The 27,243-nt window shown below is 47.0% G+C and overlaps 1 protein-coding gene across 2 annotated transcripts in view; it reads right to left on the reverse strand.

Moving 5' to 3' along the window:
• CD99L2 (CD99 molecule like 2) overlaps window positions 1-27,243 on the reverse strand; it is a 94,718-nt gene that overhangs the window by 5,008 nt on the left and 62,467 nt on the right. For both annotated transcript variants that reach the window (XM_041740558.1, XM_041740559.1), the window contains exons 3-7: window positions 14,528-14,596; window positions 14,316-14,399; window positions 12,353-12,412; window positions 1,216-1,251; window positions 721-840 (exon numbers count right to left, since the gene is read on the reverse strand). In XM_041740558.1, the coding sequence (XP_041596492.1) occupies window positions 721-840; window positions 1,216-1,251; window positions 12,353-12,412; window positions 14,316-14,399; window positions 14,528-14,596 (369 nt within the window). The remainder of the gene's footprint in view (window positions 1-720; window positions 841-1,215; window positions 1,252-12,352; window positions 12,413-14,315; window positions 14,400-14,527; window positions 14,597-27,243) is intronic.

Raw genomic sequence — 27,243 nt, forward strand, 5'->3', positions numbered from 1 at the left:
CCTGCCTGACACCTCCCCGTCCACGCCACTCGATGGCCAAGCTTGTGCGTCCACGGGATCCCACGCGGGGCGGCCACGAACCGTGGCACGGGTTGTGCACCGAGACATGAACGCTGCCCCTGCTGTGCTGCCGGGCACAGCCCGTGGAACTGCGCGTGGTCGCACAACCTGCGCACCCGTACATGGCGGCCCTGGTCAAGCACGCCGACCGAGGCTGAGAAGCAAACCGGGCCGCCGGGGGGAGGAACCAGGTGGAGACTCTGCCCACCTGAGCTGAAGCTCGCCACTCTGAGAGGCACCCCCTCGGCCAGCCGTCTCTGGGTGCCGGGGAACCCCTGCTCTCCTCGCCGCGCCCCCACACGGCTGGCGACATGGGCTTCTGTCACTCCCCGACTTGTCGCTCAGAGGCCTAGCACGCAAGCCACCCCTGGCACGTGCGGCCCGGCAGGGGGTGCAGGTCCTGCACCCTATTCGGCCCCTTGCCTTCCCGCGTCCTTAGAGCCCCCCAGCGTCCCAGCAGCTCCCGGAGCCCCCGACATCCCCGCCCCGTGCTCCCGAGGCCGGGGGGAGCTCCGGGCCCATCCTGCTCTGAGTGACACGAACGCTGCCTGCAGGAACACGGCCACTTTACACTCGGGTCAGCCTGGCCGCACGTCGGACTCGGCTCGTGCTCCTGGTCTGGCCCCACACTTCGCGGGCCGCGGGGGGGGGCGCACTTACGCTGGATGCTGAAGCAGAACTTCTTCTGCTGGTAGGAGATGTAGCTGGAGACGGCGCCGATCAGGGCCATGGCCAGGGCGCTGGCCACCCCCGCGATGGTGCCTGCCTCGGCCGACACTCCTGGGGGGCAAGCGAGACGGAGGGGGGGGCGTGAGGACACCTGGCACTGGGCCAGCAGCGCCGCCGGAGCCCTCAAACGCCCCGACCCCCCAAGCCCCCCAAGCGCGAGGCCGCCGGTAGCTGAGGCATTTGCCCAGTGCTGCTCGTTTCCTTCCAGAAGGATTTCCACCCCGAGAAGCTTGAAAGGTGGACACGGCTGCGCTCTCTGGGTCTCGGGCCCACGGGCCTCCCCAGGGGGCCACCTCCCCCCAGGGACCCCAATTTGCAGGCTTGATTCAAGTCCCCGCATCCCTGTGCGGCTGGCCTGGCCGGTCTCTACCGGGAGCGGTCAGGGGAGGGGCGGGATGCGGGGCAGGCCTTGGGACGCAAACCCACCGGATTCAGGGTCGTCACTGCCATATCGACCGTCACCTGGAAAAAAAAAAAAGCCAAAAACACTCAGGGTCAGCCGTGAGCCCGTGACCCCCGGCTTGCGGACAGCCTCTCCCCGGCTCACAGGCCCCTGGTTGCACCCCTGCCACAGCCCCAGTAAGTGCCCAGGGGGCTTCTGCCGGGACATCCAAGACCTGCCCTCTCGTGCCTGTCACCTGCCAAGCAGAACTGTCCATCTGGAAAGTGATGGTCACATCCCAGCTCCTCGCCCACAGGCGTCTTTGCAGTGGGATCAGGTGGGCGCCGCAGCTCACCGGGGAGGGACCTGCCAGCAGGTGGCAGAGCTGGGCTCAGGCCGGCCAACCTCGCCCTGAACACCCGCCCCCTGCGGTCCCGGGGACACACAGTCTCCAGCAAGAAGCCTTTATTCTTTAGCAGAGGGCACAAAATGCTTCAACTTCGTTTTTAACGAAAGGACGGGAGCCTAGCACGAAAACAGCGCAGAGCTCCACCACCCAGGGAGGCTCTGCAGTTAGTATTTCCATTTCCGCGCCGCCTGGGCCTAGTGCCTCCCGCAGACTTTTCTTCAAATGCAGATGTTTCTGCTGGTGCAATTTAGGTGCAGGTGCAGCGCGTGCGAGGGGACAGGGGACGACCAGGACTGTTTTAAGGCCGTCCACCTCTACCTTGGCACATGAGCAAAAAAATCCCTCCTCCGGTATTTTGAAATTCAAAAGGCTTTGAAATATCATGGGAAGGGGAGCAGGTTAGTGGGTGGAGGGGATTAGGGCAGTTGGGGGGAGGGAGGCGGTGGGGCCCTGGAAAGGCCATGCGGCGACAGAACGGGTCTTTGCGCGGGCCGTGGTGGTGGCCACGCGTGTCCATCCCCGTGAGCGTGATAAACCCGCACAGAGCTCAACACACGCTTACCTCCCCGGACAGGCAGCGCCCTGATGAGCAACTGGTGCCATTTCAGGACATTAATTAGCCTTGAGCGCTCCCGCTTCTCAGGGCACAGGGCTCATTAAGGGAGGGAGGCTGTCTCCCCGGGGCCCGGGGCTTTTAAGGGAAACCGCTCTGGGATGTTGGAGGCAACGACCTCTGGCATCCCCTCCACCGTGCGTCACGGAGGCTGGGGATGGTGTGTTCATGGACGGGAACACCCACACCCCGGGGGTGGGGGGTGCTGGTAATGGGGGAGGCTGTGGCTGTGGGGAGCAGGAATATAATTTTGCTGTGAACCTAAAACTGCTCTGAAAAATCAAGTCGATTTTGTAAAGATCTGGGGGGGGGGGTTAGAAAATAAGGTTTGTGATGTTCCCACTTAGGGCTGAATCCTTGAGTTAAAGATCCCTGATTGATGTGAATGGTTATTTACAAAACAACAAGCAGCACTGCCTTTTTCAAAAGCACAATCGGTGCTGCACCGAGCAGACAGGAGAACACAGGGTCCTCCGTAGGGTCCTCCAGACATGAACAGGTCAGCAGTGGGGTCACAGGTGAGGGCCTGCAGTCTGACTGTGTTGGCCCACTGTGGACCCTTCTGCTGTGCCGGGCGTGGCCACTGCCAAGGGCAAGGCCAGGCCCCTCCTGGGCGTCCGCTGCTGATGCGCTCACCTCACCAGATTTCCCGACAGGCCGGAGCCATCCAACCTCCCCTTTCTTTCACCTCCAGTCTCGATCATACAATCTGTATGATCGTGAGCTGCAAGAATGTCGCATGAAATGGGAACAGGATGGCGTTATTCATGCAGGCCAACACGTGGAAACCACCCAAAGGCCTATCAGTTAAGGAACTGGTAAGTACGATGTCCTGGGAATTTCTGAAAAGGGTTTGATCATCCCTAATGTAAAAGGAGCCCTTACAAGTCAACGAGGAAAGATACAGACTCTGGCATAAAAAAAAAATCAAAAAATGAAAAAAATCACAGGCAACAAATGTGAACAGGTGATTCGACCCCACAAGATAAGGGCGCCTAATAAGACCTAGGGGTAAAAAGTGTTCCACCTCCCTTGTAGTCAAAGAAATGCCAATGTCAACAGGGGAGCATTTTAAACTGAGTCAATTTACAAGGATCACAAAAGTACAGTGCCCAGTGAGGGTGGGGACAGAAGCTAACAGGCACCTGTTTGCTCCCTAGCAGTCGGAGGGGAAGCCAGGACAACCTTAATGGAACACCACTTGGCAGGGCCCTTGAAGAGGCACATCATTAAAAACTCATACTTCTGGGATCCCTGGGTGGCGCAGCGGTTTGGCGCCTGCCTTTGGCCCAGGGCGTGATCCTGGAGACCCGGGATCGAATCCCACGTCGGGCTCCTGGTGCATGGAGCCTGCTTCTCCCTCTGCCTGTGTCTCTGCCTCTCTCTCTCTCTCTCTGTGACTATCATAAATAAATAAAAATTTAAAAAATTTTAAAAAAATTCATACTTCTGTGGCCCGGCCAGTCAACATCTAGGAATTTAGCCGAAAAACTAGACAGGCTTTGTGTATCTGGCTATGAGGATGTTTATCGTGGCACTGTGTGGAGCAGTAAATAGCCAGAGGGGAAAACCTCTCAAAATAGGTACTGGCTAAATAAATTACGGTGTAACATCATGCAGTCCATTCAACACAATATTTTAGGGTCCTCTTTAATGACCGAGAAAGATAAGCAGGGCTATTACTGAATAACAACTGTTTTTTTTTTTTTAAAGTGGCAGGGTTCCATTTTTATGAAAATAACCCAGTATTTACAAAGGTACATGATGTCTAGAAAAAGTCCTGCAAGCAGATACTCTAAAGTATTACTGGTGACTCTCCGTAGATGGGGAAGCAAAAAAAGCAGTATTTTCATATAATGTGTAAGAAATGTTTAAAATATACAAGCCCCTATTTCCCCACTAGTAGGGGGACAGCTCAGAGGAGCTGGTCCACAGGTCACAGGCAGGCCCTTCGCCTTCAAGGATGCTGTGCTTGTATCCCCACGTGCCTCCTGAGCTCACAAGTATACCCCGCACTTACATACCGAAGAGACTACGGCTGGCCTCTCTTGTTCTAGAAACTCCCATACAGCACATGTCACGCTACAATTTGCTTTGAGGACAGAGACCTATACATCTGGAAGGCTGTGCCACACAGCTCGAGGGACCCTTGCATCTGGTGACAGCCACAGCTGGAAGAAGTCCTACAGTTCTAGTGGGCTCTGTGCCCACAGGGGGCGCTAGGACAGGGGGCATCACCACAGGGAGGAGGTCCCAGATCCACCCGTCCTTAACAGAAGTGCCAGATCTACAGGGTCCTCAAATGCAAAAGGCAACAATGCACACGCACGCGCACACACACACGCTAGCCTTTAGTCCGCCACAGTCCCGGTCCTGGGAGGCAGGGATGCAAGGCACGTACCTGCCCTTCTCTGACAACAGCACAACCCCGGGCACACGGTGAGCGCCTGACACGTCCCATTTGCCAAGGGCGCGGAGAGTCTCGTAACAGTGGGGGAGATTCTATCTAGAACTGCTGGTGGGGGGGGGTGGCAGGGGGGTGTTCAAGGGTTTCAGGACTTGTGTTAAGTACTTTATTTTATTTATTTATTTATTTATTTTTTTGTGTTAAGTATTTTAGAATTTTAGACCTCCAACAGCCCCCGGTAGGACTTGACAGTGTTTTAAAGATTTTTTTTTTCATTACAGGAGAACGGGCAGCAGAAATGCAAAACAACAAATCGATTAAGAAGTCAAAAATCCACAGAGAAGGAAGAACGCCTGCTTCAAATGACCCATGGATACAAAGTCAAATCAAACTCAAAGAACCATCTGGAACACGTGTGGCTGCCTCGGCTAACCAGTGGGGATGCCATTCCTCACTGTTCTGGAAAGTCTCGAAGGCTCCTCCACCCCCACCTGCGAGATGAGAGCGCTCACCCTCCAGCCAGAGCACCGCACAGCCCCACCCCTCGATGATCTCTGAGGAGAGCCCTCCCAGGATGGGAAGACGGTGGTCCTGGGTAAGCGCACCTGGGCTGCCCAAGAACGGCATTTTCGATAGAGAAGTGGCCAGGAAAGCCACAGATGGCGGATGAAAGGAACCTGGGGACCCGTCGGCAGGCCACGGGCTTGACATTATCCTGGAGGCAGTGGGGAGCCATTACAGAGGCTTGTATTTTGGGCTATTTTTTTAATATTTATTTATTTACTTATGATAGACAGAGAGAGAGAGAGAAAGAGGCAGAGACACAGGGAGAGGGAGAAGCAGGCTCCATGCAGGGAGGCCGACGTGGGACTCGATCCCGGGTCTCCAGGATCACGACCTGGGCCGAAGGCAGGCACCAAACCACTGAGCCACCTGGGCTGCCCAAGAACGGCATTTTCGATAGAGAAGTGGCCAGGAAAGCCACAGATGGCGGATGAAAGGAACCTGGGGACCCGTCGGCAGGCCACGGGCTTGACATTATCCTGGAGGCAGTGGGGAGCCATTACAGAGGCTTGTATTTTGGGCTATTTTTTTAATATTTATTATTTATTTATGAAAAACACAGAGAGGAGAGAGAGAGAGGCAGAGACACAGGGAGAGGGAGAAGCAGGCTCCATGCAGGGAGGCCGACGTGGGACTCGATCCCGGGTCTCCAGGATCACGACCTGGGCCGAAGGCAGGCACCAAACCACTGAGCCACCTGGGCTGCCCAAGAACGGCATTTTCGATAGAGAAGTGGCCAGAAAGCCACAGATGGCGGATGAAAGGAACCTGGGGACCCGTCGGCAGGCCACGGGGCTTGACATTATCCTGGAGGCAGTGGGGAGCCATTACAGAGGCTTGTATTTTGGGCTATTTTTTTAATATTTATTTATTTACTTATGATAGACAGAGAGAGAGAGAGAAAGAGGCAGAGACACAGGAGGAGGGAGAAGCACAGGCAGCGTTTTTTGGGCTATTTTTTTAATATTTATTTATTTACTTATGATAGACAGAGAGAGAGAGAGAAAGAGGCAGAGACACAGGAGGAGGGAGAAGCAGGCTCCATGCCAGGAGCCCGACGTGGGACTCGATCCCGGGACTCCAGGATTGCGCCCTGGGCCAAAGGCAGGCGCCAAACCGCTGAGCCACCCAGGGATCCCCTTTGGGCTGCTTTAAACATGTTTTCCCTCTATTTAATTAAAAATTGGGGGGCGCCTGATGACTCAGTGGTTGAGCGTCTGCCTTCTGCTCCAGTGATGATCTCAGGGTCCTGGGATCGAGTCCCACGTGGGCTCCCCACAAGGAGCCTGCTTCTCCCTCTGCCTGTGTCTCTGCCTCTTTCTCTGTGTCTCTCAGAAATCCATACATACATATTTTTTTTTAAATTTTTCAAACATACTAAAAAGTTGGAAACATCCTACAGTGAACACTCCTATCCACCACCTAAATTCTATAGTGTTTGGCATTCTGTGCTTTATCACATGTCCATCTGTCCATCTGTCTTTCCATCCACTCATGTCTCCCTTATCTCTATGCTGCATTTCAATCGCAGACATCCATACTCGCCACCCCTAAATGTCTTATGACCTAGGGCTACACATTTGCTTACGATGCCCTTAACGGAAAACGTACATATGGTAAAAATACACAAATCTGAGGTGTACCACTTGATACGTTTTGGCAGATGCAGACACCTGCGGACCTCCACCAAAATATACAATGGCACCATCACCCCAGAAAGTTCTCTCGTGTCCCTGGCCCAATCAATCCCTGTCCACATCCCAACCCTGGCAGCCACGGACCTCATATATATATGAGATCAGCTGTATAAGTATTAGAATTTCATATAATTGGGCTCATATAGTATGTGCTCTCTTTTCACTGACTTCTTTCACTCAGCATAATGTTTCTGACATTTACCCATGTTTTTATCTCAGTAATTCGTTCTGTCATATGAATATATAAATATATCACAATTTGTCTATCCATTCTGCTGCTGGTACTTGGGCTGTTCCCAGTTTTCTTGTTTTTGTTTTGCTCTTATAAATAAAGCTGCTCTGAATATTCTTTGTGAGTCTTTTTTGGACAGAAGCTCTCATTTCTCTGGAATAGGAGCGAGACTGCTGAGTCACTGGGTAGGTCTACAGTTGGTATTTTAAGCAGCTTTCCATTCCCACCAACAATGTAGGAGAGTTTCACCTCGCCTACATCTGCACCGACATTTGGTATTGTCAGTCTTTCTAATCTTAGCCATCCTGGTGGGTGTGTTGTGGTAGCTCGTTGTGGATTTAATTTGCATTGCTCCAATGAATAATGGTTTTGAGCATCTTCATGTAGCTTCCTCCTATATAAAGTGTCTGTTCAGATCTTATGCTTGTTTGTGAACTGGGCTGTTTTGTCTCTTCGTTCTTACACAGTAGTTTTAAAACAGAGGACCGAGGAAATCGGTTCCACATTCCTGGTGGTTCTGACAGCTGTGCGGAGGATGAATGGGCATCAGGAGACCAGTTCCGAGGTCAAGGTAATAACCCACGGGGAGGGGATGTGGGCCTGGGCTTGAGGGAAAACAAAGAATATTTCAAGTTCAAACGATACTAGAGGAGAGGACTTCTGGCCTGATGGGGTGAGGAGGTCAACAAATCCTGTCCTCAAAAAGCAGCTATAACCCTGGGCAATTGAAGGTGAGGAACACATTTAGTTCCAGTGAGAGGAGCTGGAGTCTGTGGCCTCTCCGCCCAGAGTGGCTCTCATTCCCCCTGCCCCCATGGTCTTCCAGCAGCCAGTTTGACCGCTGAGGGGGCAGATAGGCCACAAAGCCAACAACTGCCCTGCAGTTGCCAGAGGGACCCATGTGACTTGGAACGCTGTCAGCTAAATGTGGCAATCTCAGTGGCAAGTAAACAGGGAGAGTCAGTAGCTTCTTCAGCCCGAGCAAACCACCAGTCAGCTAGCCAGGGATTTAATAAGGAGGTACGGAGGTTGGGGAGGTAAGATAAGCACAGGCAGCTTAATAAACCCCCTGCGTAGCCTTGCTTGCCCTGAAGCCGAGCACATGCCCAGCAGAGACAGTCCGGTATTGGCTGAAGGCCAGCCACAGAGATCAATGGAGCAGACTGAGTCTAGAAACAAAACCTTACACTTATGGTCAAGTGGTTTCCACCAAGGGAGCCAAGACACTCCAGTGAGGCAAGGATACTCTTACCAGCAAATGGTGCCGCAACTGGACATCCACATGCCAAAAAATACAGTTGGACCCCAACCTCACACCATATACAGATTATCTCAAAATGGAAGACCAAAGACCTAAACGTACAAGCTGAAACTGTAACTTCTGGGAGATGTAGGAAAAAAATCTCCACGAACAGGATTATTCTTGAACATCAAACCATGATTCATTCATAAGCAAAAAAATTGATAAACTGATCTTTATATAGAAATTAATGTTCAATGAGAGACTCCTAACTCTGGGAAACGAACAAGGGGTGGTGGAAAGGGAGGTGGGCGGGGGGGTGACTGGGTGATGGGCACTGAGGGGGGCACTTGATGGGATGAGCACTGGGTGTTATGCTATATGTTGGCAAATTGAACTTCAATAAAAAAAAAGAAATTAGTGTTCAACAAACAACACTATTAATAAAAGTAAAAGACAGTCACAGGCTGGGAGAAAATATTTTTAGAATCATATACCTGATAAAGGACTTGTACCCAGATTATAAAAGGAACTCGTCAAAGCAAAAAAAAAAATGTTTTAATGAGCAGAAACTCTGAACAGACTTCACCAAAGAATATAAAATAAGAATATAAAAAGACGTTTGACATCACTTCTCACTAGAAAAATACAAGTGAAAAAACAATGAGATACCCCTAACCTACCTATTAAAATGATCCAAATCCAAAAGAGTGGACAATTCCAATTGCTGATGAGGATGTGGAGCGACAGGAACTTTCGTTCATTGTTCACGGGAAGGCAAAATGGTGCCACCACTTTAGAAGCCAGCTGCGCACTTTATCGCCAAGTTAAACATAGACTTAGCATATGACCCAGCAATCACACACACAGTTCTAAGTGAACTGAAAACTTACATCCACACAAAAACCTGTAAGTAAGTGTCCAGGGACCCCTGGGTGGCTCAGTGGTTGAGCGTCTGTCTGCCTTTGGCCCAGGGTGTGATCCCGGGATCTGGGATCAAGTCCCACATCGGGCTCCCTGCAGGGAGCCTGCTTCTCCCTCTTCCTGTGTCTCTGCCTCTGTCTCTCATGAATAAATAAATAAAATCATACAAAAAATAATAGTAAGTGTCCAAAAATGTTTATAGTAGCCTTATGCATAATCGTTGAAAACTGGATACAACCAAGAGGGCCTTCAACAGGCAAAGAGCAAACCAAAAGTGCTCCAGGCAGACAACGGAATGGTATTCAATGCTAAAAAGAAATACTCTCAAGCCATGAAAATACATGGAAGAACCTTCAATGCATATTGCTAAGTGAAAGAAATCCATCTGCAAAGGCTACACGCTTCATGATTCCAATTACAGAACATTCTAGAAAAGGCAAAAGTCTGCAGGAGGTAAAAAGATTTAGTGGTTGCATGGACAGAACACCAATTAGGGGCAAGGAAGGGAAAGTGGCTGAGCACCAGAGGGATGTAGAGAAGAACGTTTATGGTGGTAGGACAGTTGCGTACGGCACTTGGGGGCTGGACATGTGACTATATGCATTTGGAAAACCCCACACTACAGTCGGAGGGTTAAGTATGGACTCAGGTTTAGGTTAGTATAAATGCTGATGAACAGATACAGAGTTATGGAGGCACGCGGATACCTGGATTGTATACATCCATATACTAATGGCCTCCACCCACTTAAAGGGTATAGAAGTAGTGACATCCCACTAAGTGATGAGCACACTCGACCCTCAGATCTTTGTTCCTAACATCAACCCCTTCTGGCGAGGAAGAGAACGGTGTACTGAACGGGACACCCAAGGAAACATTCACAAACATTCCCAGCAGGCAACGGCGTTTAGGAAGGAGTGAATGGGGGACAGTGGGAGGGTGCCAGGGGAGCTGGGAGGAAAGGCTGTGAAGCGGCAGGTGGCTGGACACCCAGAGGAGACGAGGAGGAGATGAAACGGATGGACCTCAAGTTTCTCAGAGTGCTAGGGCATGGAGGTGGCTGGCGGGGCCCATTAACAAGAGACTGTCACTGTCACCCACCCTACTGGCCTCCTGAAAAGGACAGTAGAAATATCTTCTTAAGCAAAAAACCAAAAAACCATATATAACAGATAACATAGCATTTCAAACACAAAGTCCAAAACTATAGTTGAGCCTCATCCATGTGCCTAAGGCCCAAAGTTGGAAACTACATCGACAAGGGTCAGGTTTTATGCTGAAGACCATCGTGTATTGAAATGTGATGTTTTATCATCTTCACTCGTGGCATGAGCATGTCTGCAGAGAGGGGAATGTCTGAGAATTTCATCGTGTGCTCATCCAGACCACATTTCAGGCTCACACTCATATTTTGTGCCGGGACCCCCTTTATTTTTGCTTATAATGACAGAGGGTATAACTTAAAGCTAACAATTGATTATTCTTTATAAGAGAAGTTCAAGTGTGAGCCTAATTAAAGAATTTCCCAGCGCTTTTTTCCTTGCTAAAACATGTACTGTTAATAAGGAAGCCCCCGACGTGCCATTCAGACTTCCATCCGTGCACGCTCCCGCACGCTACCGCTGCCCGCATCTCACCATCTGGAAATACCATTTGTCACCCAGGAGTAATTGGCCAATTTGCTGGGTTTGCCCTTTAAATCTTCCATGTTCTCCTGACACCTGTGAGTTTCATTTACTGGCTTTTAGAACTCTGTACTCAAGAAGACATCGTCTGGAAAGGTGTCTTGAAGGACAGATGTGACTGTGGGCTCCTTTAATCGGATGGGAACACTGTTCCTCAGGAAAGGCACATGGGCCGTGCAAGAAGGCAGCAGATGCTAACGCCACAGCCAGGACGACGGGGAGGGTGGCAGGGTTACAAGCAGACACACTCCTAACTCGTTCGCGCGTGACCACAGCAAGTCACCACCACAACCTGCCACCACAACAGGCTGCCATCACGACAGTCACAACCGTAACAACCCAGCATCATAACTACAAGTCACAACCACAACATACCATCAAAACAGGCAACCACCACACGTAACGATCACAAAGTCCAATCAAAACTTCTTTTGCCACATCAAAGCTGGCTGCTTCTCTCCACGGTAGGTTGGATCTTGATGAGCATAAGAATAAAAGCTTTAAGTCCTTGGTGGTTTGGGCGGGGGAGGCCATGACAAAGAAAGGCTCGCAGGAGGGGGTTTCCTTGTGGTGATGGAAGAGTTCAGTGTTCTGCATCCTGAGTGATCATGGTTGCTGAGATCTACACATGTGACACAATTTCACAGACCCACGTGTGCATGCATGCACACACACGACAACATGCAAAAGCTGACGCAATCTGAATCGGGGCTGTATGTGACTTAACAGTTTGGACCAATGGCAGCTTCCTGGCTTTGACACCAAACCACACTTCCGTAAGGACAGCGAGAACCTTCAGGGGACACTGGGTGAAGAGTACACACAAATTCTCCTGAACGATTTTTATAACTTCTTATGAGTTTTGGACTAATTTTTTAAAAAAGATTTTTAAGTAATCTCTACTCCCAAGGTGGGGCTCAAACTCACAACTCTGAGGTCAAGAGTCACACGCTCTACAGACTGAGCCAGCCAGGTGCCCTGAGTTTTAAACGATTTTAAACTAAAAAGATATTTTGAAAGATGTCGGGCTCACTACGGGTCTCCTAAGAAAATGCTTGTCATGACGATCTTTGCTCTGCCCAAGTCGAGGGGGCAGGAGTTGTTCGCAGTCACGCGTGCTGCCCAGGCACTTGGCTCTGGCTCGGGATGGAGACATCAACCAGGCAGCACCTGGCCTTCGGAGCACTGGGAGGAACGTGTGGCTTTTCCAAATTGGCTTCTAAATCCCCACTTTAAGCTGCACAGCCCACAGGATTCCAAGTGAGCCTTCCAAGCTGTAAGCAGGATGTCTGGAAACGACCTCTTGCACCCCAGAGGCTGAGTAAGAACGGCTCAATCAATCTGGTCGCCATGTAATCACATTTGTAATGAGATTAAGGTGTTTACACAAATCAATGCTCCTAATTTTACCTTTGTCAGGTTTGTATTCACCACCACCTAATATGTCTTCAAGATCCTTGTCTGAGAAACCTGGAGAAAACAAAATATACATGTCAATACCAAAATGCACTTTTCAGGCCATATCTTGTGTTAATGTGGCCCAACGTCCCCAGAAACTGCCTGCCAGCGAGGCGCGTTCTGATGACTACAGAAGGCAAAATTCTAACAGGGCCCTAGGACTCCCTCCCACTAGAGCACCTTGTAGAAGATTCCATCAGGCAGCGCGTGACCGGGACCTCGAACAAGGTGGCCACCCCCGCTGCGGTTCGGTTATATTAAGTGCCAAGGTGAAGAGATTCTGCGGATGTAATTTGGATCCCAAGTCAGTCTGCCTTTGCCTGAATTAAAAAGGAGATTATCCTGGGTAGGCCTGACTCAAGCAGGCAAGCAGGCTAAGGCCTCCCTGAGCTCAGATTCGAGAAGCAGGTTAGTCTTCCTCCCCCGGCTCTCCCCCCGGCCCTCTCTCCTGCTGGTCTTGAAAAAGCAAGTGGCCATCGGCTCTGTGACTGGAAGGAAAGGGACCCCGCCAGCCAGCCCAGGGACTTGGAAGAGAACGCAAGCTCAGAGACCAAGGCTGGCTGACATCCCCAAGAACAGACAACTTGGCTTAGCTGTTCCTGACCTCCTCGCTCAGCAAAGGAACCTGTGAGTTAACGAACGGGCGCTGTCGTAACTCGCCGAGCTTGGGATCATTTGTTAGGCGGCAACAGGAAAGTGATACAGGGAAAGGAAAACATTGGATTCTGGCTTAAGCACAGAGGACTCGACTTTCCCGTTCCGTGTGAGCACATGCCAAGTAGGCGGAAAGCGTTTCTGAGTCAACTGCCCTATGCTGGAGCGCCCTTGAGCGCCTGCTTCAGTTCTGGGCTGCATCAGCTGCTTTGCGCCACGGATGACCACTTCTCCTAGAAAGAATGACGGATGGTCAAGCTAGCGTTAGGGCGGCTTGAATATTTGGCAGGCGTTTTCTTGAAAATGAATGAAATGAGGCCGTCACTTCGAAGGAAACCATTGGCCGGACCTGTTGCCAATGGTAAGATTTCAAACAAAACTTAGAATTTTGAAAGAATCTACATCCACCACTGTGAGCTTGGCAGCCTTCCAGTGCTTGAGGACTTTATCTTAGGAGATGGGGGGGTGACATTAACAGACGTGAATTTGGGGTGCTGTGTAATAAAACGTGGCATGATTTGGAAGTTCAAAAGACCTCAGGATACCAATATTTCCAAATGACCAATGCACAGAATATATAAATTTGTGAATGGGTAAAAGCTGCATTACAAGTCCAAGAGCATCCTGAGGGTTAAACGGAATCAAGTATGAAAAGTAAAGGTCACTGATACGGCTTCACAGTCCACACTGCACTGAGACAGCAGGACACCGCCACCACTGGTCCAGTTTGGGGGTCTTAATAAAGAAGAATATCTACAATGATCTAAAAAGTCCATTAAAATATTCCTCCCTTTTTCAACTGCATATATATCGCCTGATTTCCTTCATACTCTTCAGCCAGAACACCACATTACAACCGAATCCAGAAATGGAGTGAGTCGAGCTCTTCTGCTTAGACGTTATACATTTTGTTCTCATATCGCCAGACAGTTATTTTTCTCCCAAAAACACACTACTTCTGTTAACATGTATGGGTTTTTGTTCATTTTAAATGAATAAGCACTTTTTTTTTAAGTTTTCAGTTCAAAGATGATACTGGTAGATATGATCCACGGAAACAAAAGCCTTTGAAATCCCCAGTGATTTGGGGAGGCCGGAGACCCAAAATGTTTGTGAACTACTACAGAGGGTTCTCCTATGCCCTGACATGCTCCTGGCTCTGCCGGGCCTGGGGGGCTCTTCGGGCTGTTGTAGTCAATGAGCCACAGTGCGGCCAGGGAGCCACAGCGCTGGCCGGTGCCCTCAATCAGCTCTCACTGACCTCCTCCTCCTGGGCTCGGTTTCCTGCGACCATCCTCTCGATCATTTCGGTCATCCAAGGCATCAGCCAAGTCGAAATCATCATCTGCAGTGGGCCCCAAAACATACAAGACAAAATGAATTTGCTAAGGTCCAGGTAGCTCTGTGGACATCTGCCCCAAAGAGAGCTCCCCCATATCTTTCTCTATAGCCCTCCTTAGGTGGCAGCATTACCTGCAGGCTTTGCGGGCGCTCTGGTTGTTGCTGGCCTCTTGGTTGTGGTGGTGCCATGATCCCATCTTGCTAAAGTAGGGAAGGGGAACAACATAGGAACACATTTAGTAACAAAACACAGCAGCCACTTCATGGCTCAGGTGCATCACAGCATGAACATGGGACCCTTGTCTTAGTCCTCGAGACCCCTCTAAGGCCTCTGATAACCCATCGGAGGATGACAGAGAAATGCATAAGGTTGGAAGGAGATGAGTTCCACACACTTTTCTTCAGAGGATTGGTGGTACGGCAGACATGGTCCCACAGTCAACCTGGAGATTCATGGAACTGGGTGTTCAGCCTAGACCTGCTGGACCGTGGGTCCAGGGGGATCCAGAGCTTGAGCATGACCCTCAGGAGCTTTGGGCCTTGGTTTCCACCACTATCAACCCGGCACCATAACCACAAACCATGCTGCCCAGGGATGGACTGAGTTCATGTTCCTAGTAGAGGACAGCAGCATCTTATAAACAGAAAGTAGTATAATATCAACAAAATATTTTATGTAAGTGTGGTTGTTGCTACTGTATTAGGTTTTCTAGCTCAACCAGACTCCTCTAAAAATATGGGACTTCTTTCAAAACAATTGCATGGCATGCATCAGTTTTCCAATAGTTTCTTTTCTTGAGCTTCAAGAATGTGCCATAAATTATAGCTGGAGGTAGCAGAGGGAAAGGGAATATAAGGGAGAAGAAAGGCAAAGACAATGCTGTACAGCAAGCATTGCTATACAGCAGTGTAAACAGCAAGCATTCAGAAAAGAAACAGCAGTATTTGCAGGAACAAAACCTCAGTGAGTTTTACAGATCAATAATGTAATCCTCAAATGGCCCAGGTAATTTACAACACATCACCTGTCTTTTCTGGATAAGGCCTTGGGGTTGTTTGTGGATCAAAGAAATGTTAAGTCTGAATCTTCTGGAAAGAATATAAAGAACACAGTAAGACATGACCTGACATTTCTAGCTATGTCTAAAGGGAGACGTTACATCATGATAAAGGATCAACCCAGAAAGAACACAGAACCATCCTAACCAGACAACAGTGTCAAAACCCACAGAGAGAAAACTGGTAGAGCTAAAAGGAGAGCGCAACAAATCCACAGCGATAGATGGGACTTCAACGCTCTGCCGTCAGCAACTGAGAGAACTACTAGAATGAAAATCGGCAACAACAGAAAAGAAATGAATGACACAATCAACCAAACAAGACATAACCAGCATAATGGGATGCTCTGCTCAGTCGCAGGAGAATAAGTATTTGTTTAAGCAGGCAGGGAACATTCCCCAACCGAGATTACGTCCTGGACCAGAAAGCCAACCTCAACAAATTTGAAATTATTGAAATGTGAGACAGGACTCCATCAAAAGTCTAGAGGAAAACACAAACCTCTTCAAGCTCAGCCGAAGCCACTTCTTGCTAGACACGTCTCCAGAGGCAAGGGCAATACACTCCCAAGAACTGAAAGCAGGGACTCAAACAGGTACTTGCATCCCAGTGTTCATAGCAGCACTCTCCACAATTGCCAAAAGGTAGAAACAACCCAAACGTCCATCACTAGATAAGCAAAATGTGGTACATGTACAATGGAATACCGTGCAGCCATATAAAGGAATTAAATTCTGATTTATGCTACGACATGGATAAACTTTGCAAATATTATGCTAAGTGAAAGAAGCCAGATGCAAAGAGACAAATATTGTAGGATTCCACTTATATGAGGTTTGGGATGATGAGAAAATTCTGGAAATGAAGAGCAGTGATGGTTGCACAACACTGGGAACGTACTTAATGTCAAGGATTTTAAAATTGTTAAAATGGTTACGTTCTACTACGAATGTTTACCACAATAAAAGGTATTCAATCTAGATGAAATATGCAATCTAAATATTCCTATAACCATGAACAATTTTTAATGTAAGAGCTCCCCCCCCCAAAAAAAAAGAAACTTCCAGGCTTTGATGGTTTCACTGGTGATTTCTACCAAACATTTAAAAAAGAATTCATACCAATTTTACATAATCTCCTCCAGAAAATAGGAGGGCTATTTCCCAACTTGTTTTATGAGGCCAATATTTACCTGGTAATAGAAAAAGACCATATGAAAAATAACTATAGATCAATTTCTCTTGCTAACTATTACATAAAATCCTCAACAAAATATTAGCAAACTGAATGGAATGCATAAAAAGAATTATATGCCAGGGACAAATGGGACTTATTCTAGTTATGGGAGGCTGGATCAACATCTGAATAACCATATAACCCACCATATCAGCAAGCTAAGGAAGAAAAACCATAATCATATGGACATGGAAAAATCCAATATTCACTTATGGAAAAAAATCAGTAAATTAGGAATAGAGGAGCACTACCTCAACTTCATAAAGAGCATCAAGAAAATACCCATAGCTATCATCAGACTTAATGGTGAAAAACTGAATCCTTTCTCCCTAAGATCAGGAACAGGGCACGGTCACTGATCTAATTGTAGTACTAGAAGTTCCAACATTGTGACAAAAAATTAAAGACATACAGAGTGCAAGGAAAGAAATAAACTTAACCCTATTTGCAGAGGCCATGATCATCTACATCGAAATTCCAAGGAATCTATAAAAAAAAATTCCTAGAACCAGTAAGTGAGTTTCCTAGAACCAGTAATTTCAGCAGGGACCCAGGATATAGGATTAACAGTATCAAAACCAATCATATATACTAGCAATAAACATATGGATTCTGAAAAAACACATTACCATTTACAATTGTGCCAAAGACAATTATGTATTTAAGTGCACACTTCAAAACTAGGTACAGGACCTGCATGCTGAAAGTTACAAAATTATGAGAAAAATCAAGGAAGACCTATATAAATAGAGACACATACTGTGTTCGTGGATCGGAAGACAGAGTTAAAGATGTCAACTCTCCCCAAATTGATATGTATGTTCGACACAAGTCCTACCAAAACCCCAGCCAGTTCCCTGACAAACTTAGAATGTTTGTACAGAAAGGCACAGCCCCAGAGTAGCTAAAACAATCCTGGCAAGGAATAAAGTGGGAAGAATCACTCTACCCAGTAATAAGGCCACTGTGACTATAAAGTAAATCAAGACATCAGCAGAGGGGCAGACACACAGATCAATGTAGCCAAATGAAGAACCCAAAAAGATCTGCCCACGTAAGCTCAAGAGATTTTCATAAAGGTGCAAAGGCAAGACAGAGGAAGGATGGTCTTTTCCTCAAAGGATGAACATTTGCCTATCTCAACAAATGATGTCCATCGGAGGAGCCATAGGCCAGCCACAGGCAAAAATAATGAACCTCAACCTCAGCTTCATGTCTTATCCAAAAAATGAGTTTGAAACAGATGACTTTGTTTTAAATGTCCAGTGTAAATATACAAAACTTTCAGAAAACAGAAGAAAATCCTCGGGACTGAGGGCTTGATGAAAAGTGCATAGACTAGCTAGCAAAGCTGTGATCCATAAAAGAAAAAAAAAGACAAACCAGACCTCATCAAAATTACATTTCCTTTTGTGAAAGACCGTGTTAAGAAGATGAAAGACAAGCTTACAAAGCAGGAGAAAATCCTTATGAAACACATATACGACTAAGGACTGCGTCCAGAACACATGGAGAGCTCTTAAAATTCAGAGTAAAAAATAAACAATCCAATTAGAAAATGGGCAAAAGACATGAAGAGACATCTCACTGAAAAGTTTAGACAGATGGCCAATAAGCACATACAATTAGGAAAATGCAAATTGAAATCACAATGAGATATCGCCACATACCTATCAGAACGACTATACCGAGGACCGACAAGGATGCGGAGAAACTGGATCACTCATATACTGCTGGTGGGAACGTGAAATGGTACAACCACTCTGGGAAATGTGTTGGCAACATTCTCTAAAAACTAAACCTACAATAATCACATGACCAAGCAATTACACCCCTGGGCATTTACCCCAGAGAATGGAAAACTCATGTTCATACAAAAACCTGTATATAATTGTTTAAAGCCCAAAACTGGAAACAACCCAGATGATATTCATAAATAAACTGCGGTGTATCTACATCAGGGAATATTATTTGGCAAGGCAAAGCAACAAACTGGTGATACTTGCAATGACTTGGCTAGAATCATACTGAGTGGAAAAGAAAACCCATTTCCAAGCATTACATATTATAGGATCCCATTCACACGACATTTTCTAAATTCTACATATGGACTGTCATGGTGGATAAACGAACCTACCCAGATGACAAAACCACACAGAAGTGAAAACACACCTACGCGTGAGTAGAAGTTTAACCGGGGAAATCTGAATACAATCACTAGAGATTTATATCAATATCCATGTCCGGCTGATGACATTAGACTGTATTTTGCAGGGTGCTACCCATTGGGGGAAGTGGATACAGGGTACATGCAATTTCTCTGTAGTATTTCTTATGCCTTCACAAGTTCGCAATTACCTCAAAAAATTAGTCAGGTAAAATAATAAAGATTTATTTGAGCATCAAGGTCAATTTTGATACCAAAAAAAAAAAAAGGATCTGACATATAAATGGCTGGTCTTCAGGGTCCCAGGAATGTCTATTATTGACCTTAACTACGGAGGAGCAAAGCATGCAGAAGAAGGGCAGTAAGTCAGAACACCTAGGAATGAGGTGGTGTACACAAAGTTTCCAGACAACTAAAGCTGAGCCTTTCCTGGTCCCAGTGGCTTGCGGCACACTGACAATCTTACAGAGAAGACATCTTTACAGGACAAATAACACGGTTCTCAGTCTCTTTGAGATGAGGATATAAAATGCAACTTTTCTAGAGGGCCTGGGATCACTATTTTGCTGTTCTTACACTGTGCTTTACCTCTGAAAGACCAGAGTCCCATTTTTGTCCTTCTAGATTATCAGATCTAAGCCTCCATGGGCTAGGCCAACTGCCAAGCAGGCCAGTCATCACTATAAGCCAAACCCGCAGTTTTGGTTTTGAGGTCCTGTGATAGCTCTTTGGAGCAGGTTGGCCTGCCAATCAGTAGAGGCCTTTGCCAGGGCTTTTTTTTGGGCGGGGGGGCCAGGGTGCCCCACCTGATGCTAAACTCCCCTTTGGGGTCATCATTACCTTCCCTGTGCAAACACTTGTAATGGCAGCACACTGGGGAGAAAAAGCCCTGGAGAAAAAGCGTGGACCCGGGGCTCCAGTCCCGTCGCCCTGCTAGCCGGCAGCAGAACCTTGGACAAGTCCTTATCATCTGAACAACAAGGGGAGCACATGATCACGAAGGTTCTTCCTGGCTCTGCCACCTAGAGTTCTTCCTCGTGTAAAGATGGCTTTAATTTTTTTAAAGTTTATTATAAAGGTAATATATGCTCAACATGAAAATAATCCAATGGTGTAGAATTGAAAGAAATTCAAATACTAGAGTCAGCCTCAAGTCTATCCTCCGAAGTGACTATTCTGAATCTTTTCAGATATGCGCACACGCCTGTGCACCTGCGTGCGCGCGTGGATGCACGTATCCAATGGAAGCGGATTCATACTACATAAATTCGGTTGCGTGACTTGACTTTTTTTTTCATGTCTGTTCCAGAGATCTATCTCATTTTCATATCGGCTGTAGAGTACAGATGCTTAGCACCGTATTCCACTGCAGGGCTCTGGCGTTTCGTTCGGGGCTGCTCTAAAACACAAGATAGCTGCACAGGTGCAGAAGCATACCTGGAGGGAGAATGCTCTGAAGTAGAACTGCTCAAAGAGTTTATCAAATCGCCCTCCTGAAAGGTGGGCCTAATTTACGGGACTGCCTGCACGAGTCAAATTCTGAAGGCGGAGCTTCCTACAACAGAAGACACCTACAGGGACTGTCGTGCTTGCCCCAGCTCCGCAAATACGCGCTCACCAGCCGCTCAGAGTGAAGCACTCAGTGAGTTCAGGGGGAACAAGCTGATGCCACATAAACAGCTCTTGGACAGGACTTCTCCAAAAGTGTTCCACGAGTCCCTGGGGGGGGGGGTCCTATTTTCACAGTCCTCCTCAGATGTTCTTTGCCCTTTCTCCAGTGTTGACCTACACAGTGAGGTGCAGAAGAAATGGTGTGTAAATGAACCAGGGCAGGAGCACCAACAGTATGAGAAGGCCTTAGACTCCTGACCTTACAGGAGCAGTGGCAAGAGAATATCCGTTTTACTTAATGTCTGAGACGGTGGACAGAACCCTAAGACAGCTGGGTGGACCAGGGGTACACAGCCTACATGACCCCAGCCCCTGGAATGGGGCCGGAACCATGCCCTTTCTGAGATCAGGTTATGACATATGGCAGAGGGAAGGGGTTTCTGCAGATAGGATTGGGATGCCCATCAGGAGGAATGGACTACTCAAAAGGGAGAATATTCTGGGTGATATCAGGTGCTAGGCCCTTGAAAAGAGGGTCGACTTGCGTTCACTTGCAGACACTGAGGAGGTGGCGACAAGCTCTATAGCTGCATAGAAATTAAGTCTGCCAACAACACCGAGCCTGTGACTAGGTTACCTCATATGGGAGAAAGGGGGCTGTGCCGATGTGATGACGCTAAGGGACTTGAGATGAAAAGATTATCCCAGATTATCTAAACAGGCCCAAGGTCACTCCAAGGGGAACAGACAGGCAGGAGAGTCAGGGGAGGAGATGCGATGAGGGAAGCAGGGGCAAGAGCGAGGGAGAAATCTCAAGAGGCTACTTTGCTGGCTTTGAGGATGGAGAAAGAGGCCACTAGCCAAGGAATGCAGGTGGCTGGCCTCCAGAAGCCGACGTCTCCCTAGAAGGCTCCTTTCCTCCCAAAGGAACACAGTCCAGCCAGTACTTTCATTTTCACCCAGCGAAACCCAAATCCTATTTCTGGCCTCCAGCCCCGCAAGGTGATAAATCTGTGCTGGGCTGTCTGAAGCCAGCACGCTGCTGTCATTTGTGACGGCAGCACTAAGAAACTGTGGATTTTGGTACTCGGATTAAGAGACTGCTGTCCTCAATACTCAGACATGGGGAAGGGGCTTTGGAAGGCTGGAAGGATTTTGAGGAGCATGGGAGTAAAAATCTGGACTGCCTTGAACAGACTGTTAGCAGGAATACGGATGTTAACAACTTGGGCCAGCTAACAAGGGTTCAGGGAGAAGTCAAGGGCACGGCAGAGAAAACCTATGGCATGCTCGAGACTCCTGAAATCATCACGACGTGGGTCCAGAGAAATATGGATGGTAACAGCTTTGCCAGCGAGGTCGTGGACGGAAGTGAGAGGCATGCTACTGGACGTTCCAGGAAAGAAGGTCCTTGTTATGTGGCAGAGAACTTGGCCAAGTGATGCCTCCTGCAGTTAGGTGGAAGGCAGAACTTGTAAATAATAATGAACTTGGATAGGTAGGCTGAGGAGATTTAAAAAAAAAAAAAAAAGGTGTTAAGGGTTTGGCCTCATTTCTTCCTGCTGCCCAGAGTAAGATGCAAGAGGAAAGACGAGAGTAAGGCAAAGCTCAGAAGCACACAGGAAGCAGCACTTGATGATCTGGGAAAGTCTTATCCTGACCTCACTGCAAAAAGCGCTATAAAATGCACTGCCAAGAGAGCATGCTCTGGAGAGAAAGCCAATGGTGTGGCTGGAAAGCCCTTTAATAGTGCCTTGGAAGGGTCAGAAAGTCGGAGTTTCACTCACACAACAGGCTCTTTGAAAAGACTGTACCTGTGACTCATGGAGCCCCTGAGCCATCCCAGTGGAAAGATCAGAGGAGGAGCCTCTTACTCTGATGGAGCCATTGCCATGACATCCAAGGGGAACCTCAGAAGGCTCTTGAGTATTCTATAGCGACAGGAACACTGGCAGCTTAGAAGTATAAGGGACAGAAGGAGAACAAAATGAGCGAAGCCTCCCCCGATTCTACAGGCAGAAAGCAGGCCAGCAGCAAACATGTGCTGGTTTTCGTGGACAGGGAAGGATGACTCCGAGGACAGAGCTGCAAGCCGGGAATGTACTCCTGTGACCTACAGCAAATGATCCCCCAGCCTGGAACTGAATGGAGTTTGCCCGGTTGCATTCTGAAATTGCTGCAAACTAGCAAAATTCTTTTGCCTCACGTTTTCTCACTTTTGAAAAAGACTGATGGATTGACTGGTTCATTCATTCATTTATGAGACAGCAAGCACATGGGAGAGAGAGAGAGTGAAGGGAGGGGAAGAAGGGAGGGAGAGAGAGAGAGAGAGTCCCAAGCAGACTCTATACTGAGTGTGGAGCCTGACGTGGGGCTCAACCTCACGACCCAGAGATCACGACCTGAACTGAAACCAAGAATAAGAGGCTCAATTGGCCGAGCCACTGAGGTGTCCCCATTTTGTCACTTCTGTAAATGGAATATCTATAACTGTTGTCTCATGCCTGTATTTTGGAGATCAAATAACTTGGGTTTAAGATTTTATTTATTTATTCATGAGTGACACAGAGAGAGAGAGAGGCAGAGACATAGGCAGAGGGAGAAGCAGGCTCCCTGCGGGGAGCCTGATGTGGGACTCGATCCCAGGACCCCAGGATCATGCCCTGAGCCGAAAGCAGACACTCAACCCCTGAGCCACCCAGGTGCCCCACAGATAACTTGTTTCCTGAGTGTCACAGGTGTATACATGGAGAAGGACTGCGCCTCAGAATGGTGTATATACCCAGAGCCTTACCTACACCTGATTTAGATAATGCAGGTGACAAGATCTGGGACAGTTGTGCCAATTAAAATTAAGACTTTGGAATCTGAGGTGATGATGTAACAGGTTGAGACTTTTGAAGAAGCTGCGACAGACTGAATGTCTTTTGCATGTGGGAGGGATACGAACATTTGTGAGCCAGAGGGCACAGGTGGGAGAGGCAGTGCTGCCCTCAGCAAAGATGGCAATGTCCTAATTCTCAGAACCTGTGAATACATTACCCTACACAGGGTTTTTATGTGTGGTTTTTAAGTTAAGAATATTGAGATGGGGAAACTATCCTGTATTATCTGGGTGAGCTCAATGTGATCACGAGGGTCCTTGAGAGAAAAAGAATCAAAGAGAAAGATATGAAAATGCTACAGTACACTGCTGGCTCTAAGGATGGAGGGGAAGGACCATGAGCCAAAGAACGTAGGCCTCCTGAAGAGGGGGGAAAAGCAAGGAAACCGACCTTCTCTAGAGCCTCCAGAAGGAACGCAGCTGTGCGGACACCCTGTAAGTTTTAGCTCAGTGAGATCCATTCCAGATTTCTGACCTCGGACTATAAGGTAATACACGTGTGTTGTTTACACAACCAACTTTGGGGCAATTCATTACAGCAGCAACAAAAAAACTACCACAACTTCAAACCTCCCCTGAGACCCCAGCCCCAGCTGATCTCTGGACTGCAGCTTCATAGAAAACACTGAGTGGAGGACCCGGCTAGACAGAAACCAAACTCCTGACCTGGAGGAATAAGAGAATGCACTGAAATTGTTCTAATTCAGTCATTTACGATGATTGACGACAAGGCAATCCAAAATTAATAGGAGGGAGGCAGAAAAAAATACGTTATGAAAGCTCAACCTTGAATCTACAACTTTTCAGCCTTCTGGGTGATGAAACAGGAAGGACTGAAAGATGACACTGGAATATAAATGTCCTTCCCAGAGCAGCCATATGACCTGCAGGCTTTGCTGGCGCTCTGGTTGTTGCTGGCCTCTTGGTTGTGGTGGTGCCATAGTCCCAACTTGATAAATAGGGAAGAGGGACAACATAGGAACACATTTAGTAACAAAACACAGCAGCCACTTCATGGCTCAGGTGTATCACATCATGAAGATGGGACTCTTGTCTTAGTCCTCAAGACCCCTCTAAGGCCTCTGACAACCCCTTGGAGGATGACAGAGAAATGCGGAAGGTTGGAAGGAGAGGAGTTCCACACACTTTTCTTCAGAGGATTGGTGGTACAGCAGACATGGTCCCACAGTCGACCTGGAGATTCATGGAGCTAGGTGTTCAGCCTAGACCTGGCTGGGCCATGGATCCAGGGCGATCCAGAGCTTGAGCATGACCCTCAGGAGCTTCGGGCCTTGGTTTCCACCACTATTAACCCGGCACCATAACCACAAATCATGCTGCCCAAGGATGGACTGAGGTCATGTTCCCAGTAGAGGACAGCAGCGTCTTATAAACAGAAAGTAGTACAATACCAACAAAATATTTTATGTAAGTGTGGTTGTTACTACTGTGAGTATTAGGTTTTCCAGCTCAACTAGACTCCTCTAAAAGTACAGACTTCTTTCATTTCTATCACATGGCACACTATGTAGGAGTTTTCTAAGTTTCTTTTCTTAGACATGAAGACTTTTGTGTAACTGTTCCCACCATTAGAAGTAGTAAAGGAAATTTAGGACCAAAACTAGAAATTGGTTGAAAGTAAAAAGATAGATAAAAGTATATGATACAAATAGCAACTATAAGGGAGTTGGAGTTGCTGTATCGCTATCAGATAGAACATACATTAAGATGAACACTGTTACAAGAATCAAATAATGACATTTTATAATCATGAAAGGATTAAGTCCAGCAGAAAGGTAAAATTTTAAACATCTATGCACTGAACTACTAAGCCCCAAAATAGCAGCAACACAATGGCAAAAATTGAAGAATGGGCAATTTGGTGATAATAGCTACATATTTCAATGCCATCCTTTTAATCACAGATAGAAAAACTTCATAGAAAATCAGAAAGGAAGACTTTAACCAATGGGTCAAAGAAGAAATCACAGGGAAAATGATTAAATACCTTGAGATGAATGATAAAACACAACATACCAAAACTTATGTGTTATCATGAAAGCAGTGCTCAGTGTGTTTGTGTGTCTGTGTGTGTGTGGGCGGGGGGGAATTTCTAGCTGTAAACATCGACATTAAAAAAAAAAAAGGCCTCAAGTCAATAGCCTAACCTTTCATATTAAAACATTAGAGGGGGATCCCTGGGTGGCTCAGTGGTTTGGCGCCTCCCTTTGGCCCAGGGCGGGATCCTGGAGTCCTGGGATCGAGTCCCACGTCGGGCTCCTGGCATGGAGCCTGCATCTCCCTCTGCCTGTGTCTCTGCCTCTCTCTCTCTCTCTCTCTCTGTCTATCATGAACAAATAAATAAATAAATAAATCTTTAAAAATAAATAAATAAAGAAAGAAATAAATAAAGATTTCAGCTCAGGTCATGATCTGAGGGTTGGGAGGTTGAGCCCCATGTTGGGCACCATGCTCAGCATGGAGTCTGCTTGAGATGCACTCTGTCCTTCTCCCTATGCCCTTCCCCTGCCCCCGCTCTCTTATTTATTCGCTCTCAAGTAAATGAATAAAATCTTTTTTAAAAAGAAATTAGATGAAGACTAAACCTACATCAAACAGAAGAAAATAAAAATTGTAACAGAAATAATTGCAATAGAGAACATAAAAACCAGAACCACAGGGATGCTTAGGTGACTCAGCAGTTGAGCATCTGCCTTTGCCTCTGGAACTCCGGGATCGGGTCCCACATTGGGTTCCTGCATGGAAGCCTGCTTCTCCTCCCTCTGCCTATGTCTCTGCCTCTGTGTCTTGAATGAATGAATGAATGAATGAATGAATGAATGAATGAATGAAACAGATCCAAAAATTTGATTCTTTTAACAAAACTGATGAACTGTTAGCAGACTGACCCAAGACAAAAAGGAAGAAGACCCAAATTACTAAATTCAAGAATGAAGGAGAGGAGATTACTATCAACTGTACAGAAATAAAGAGAATTAAGGAACACTATGAACAATTATATTACAATAAATTAGACAACCTAGATAAAATGGCCAAATTCTTATACACAAACTACCAAAACTGACTCAGGAAGAAACAGAAAAGCTGACTAGATCTACAGGTAAAGAGAGTGAATCAGGTATTTAACAGCTCTCCACAAAGTAAATGCCAGGACCAGAAGTCTTCATGGTGATCTCTACCAAATATTTAAAGAAAAATCAGAATCAATTCTACTTCAACCCTTCCAAAAAATACAGGAGAGAATACCTCCTCATTCTACAAAGCCTGTCGTATCTTCTACCAAAGCCAGACAAAATCCACGGCATGATAACTAGATAACAAATCTGCCACAGACCTCTAACCCTTATGAATATAGATGCAAAATCCTTAACAAAATACTAGCAAACCAAATCCCACAGCACACTAGGATTAAAAAACACGGCCAAGTAACATTTATTCCAGGAATGTAAGGGTATAGCTCCATATAAGAAATATCACTGTAATATCAAAGCTATTAGAACAAAGGGAAATGAAACACACAATCATCTCAACAGATGCAGAAAAAGCATCTGACAAAAGCCAAAACCATTTCGTGATAAACAATACTTTTTTTATCTAGGAATAGATGGGAATTTCCTCAACCTGATAAAGGGCATCTATGCAAAATCCACAGAAATATTATATTTAAGGATGAAAGACTAAAAGCCTTTCTCCTAAGATCATCAACAAGACAAGGATGTCTACTCTCACCACTTCTATTAAATATTGTACAGGGCAATTAGGCAATAAAAAGAAATCATCTAGACTGTGGAGAAATAAGTCAAACTATCTCTAGTCAAAGATGACATGACCTGACATACAGAAAACCCTAACAATCCAGACATACTCCCA

The sequence above is a fragment of the Vulpes lagopus genome, chromosome X, assembly GCF_018345385.1.
Source record: "Vulpes lagopus strain Blue_001 chromosome X, ASM1834538v1, whole genome shotgun sequence".
In the NCBI taxonomy this organism is placed as follows: Eukaryota; Metazoa; Chordata; class Mammalia; order Carnivora; family Canidae; genus Vulpes; species Vulpes lagopus.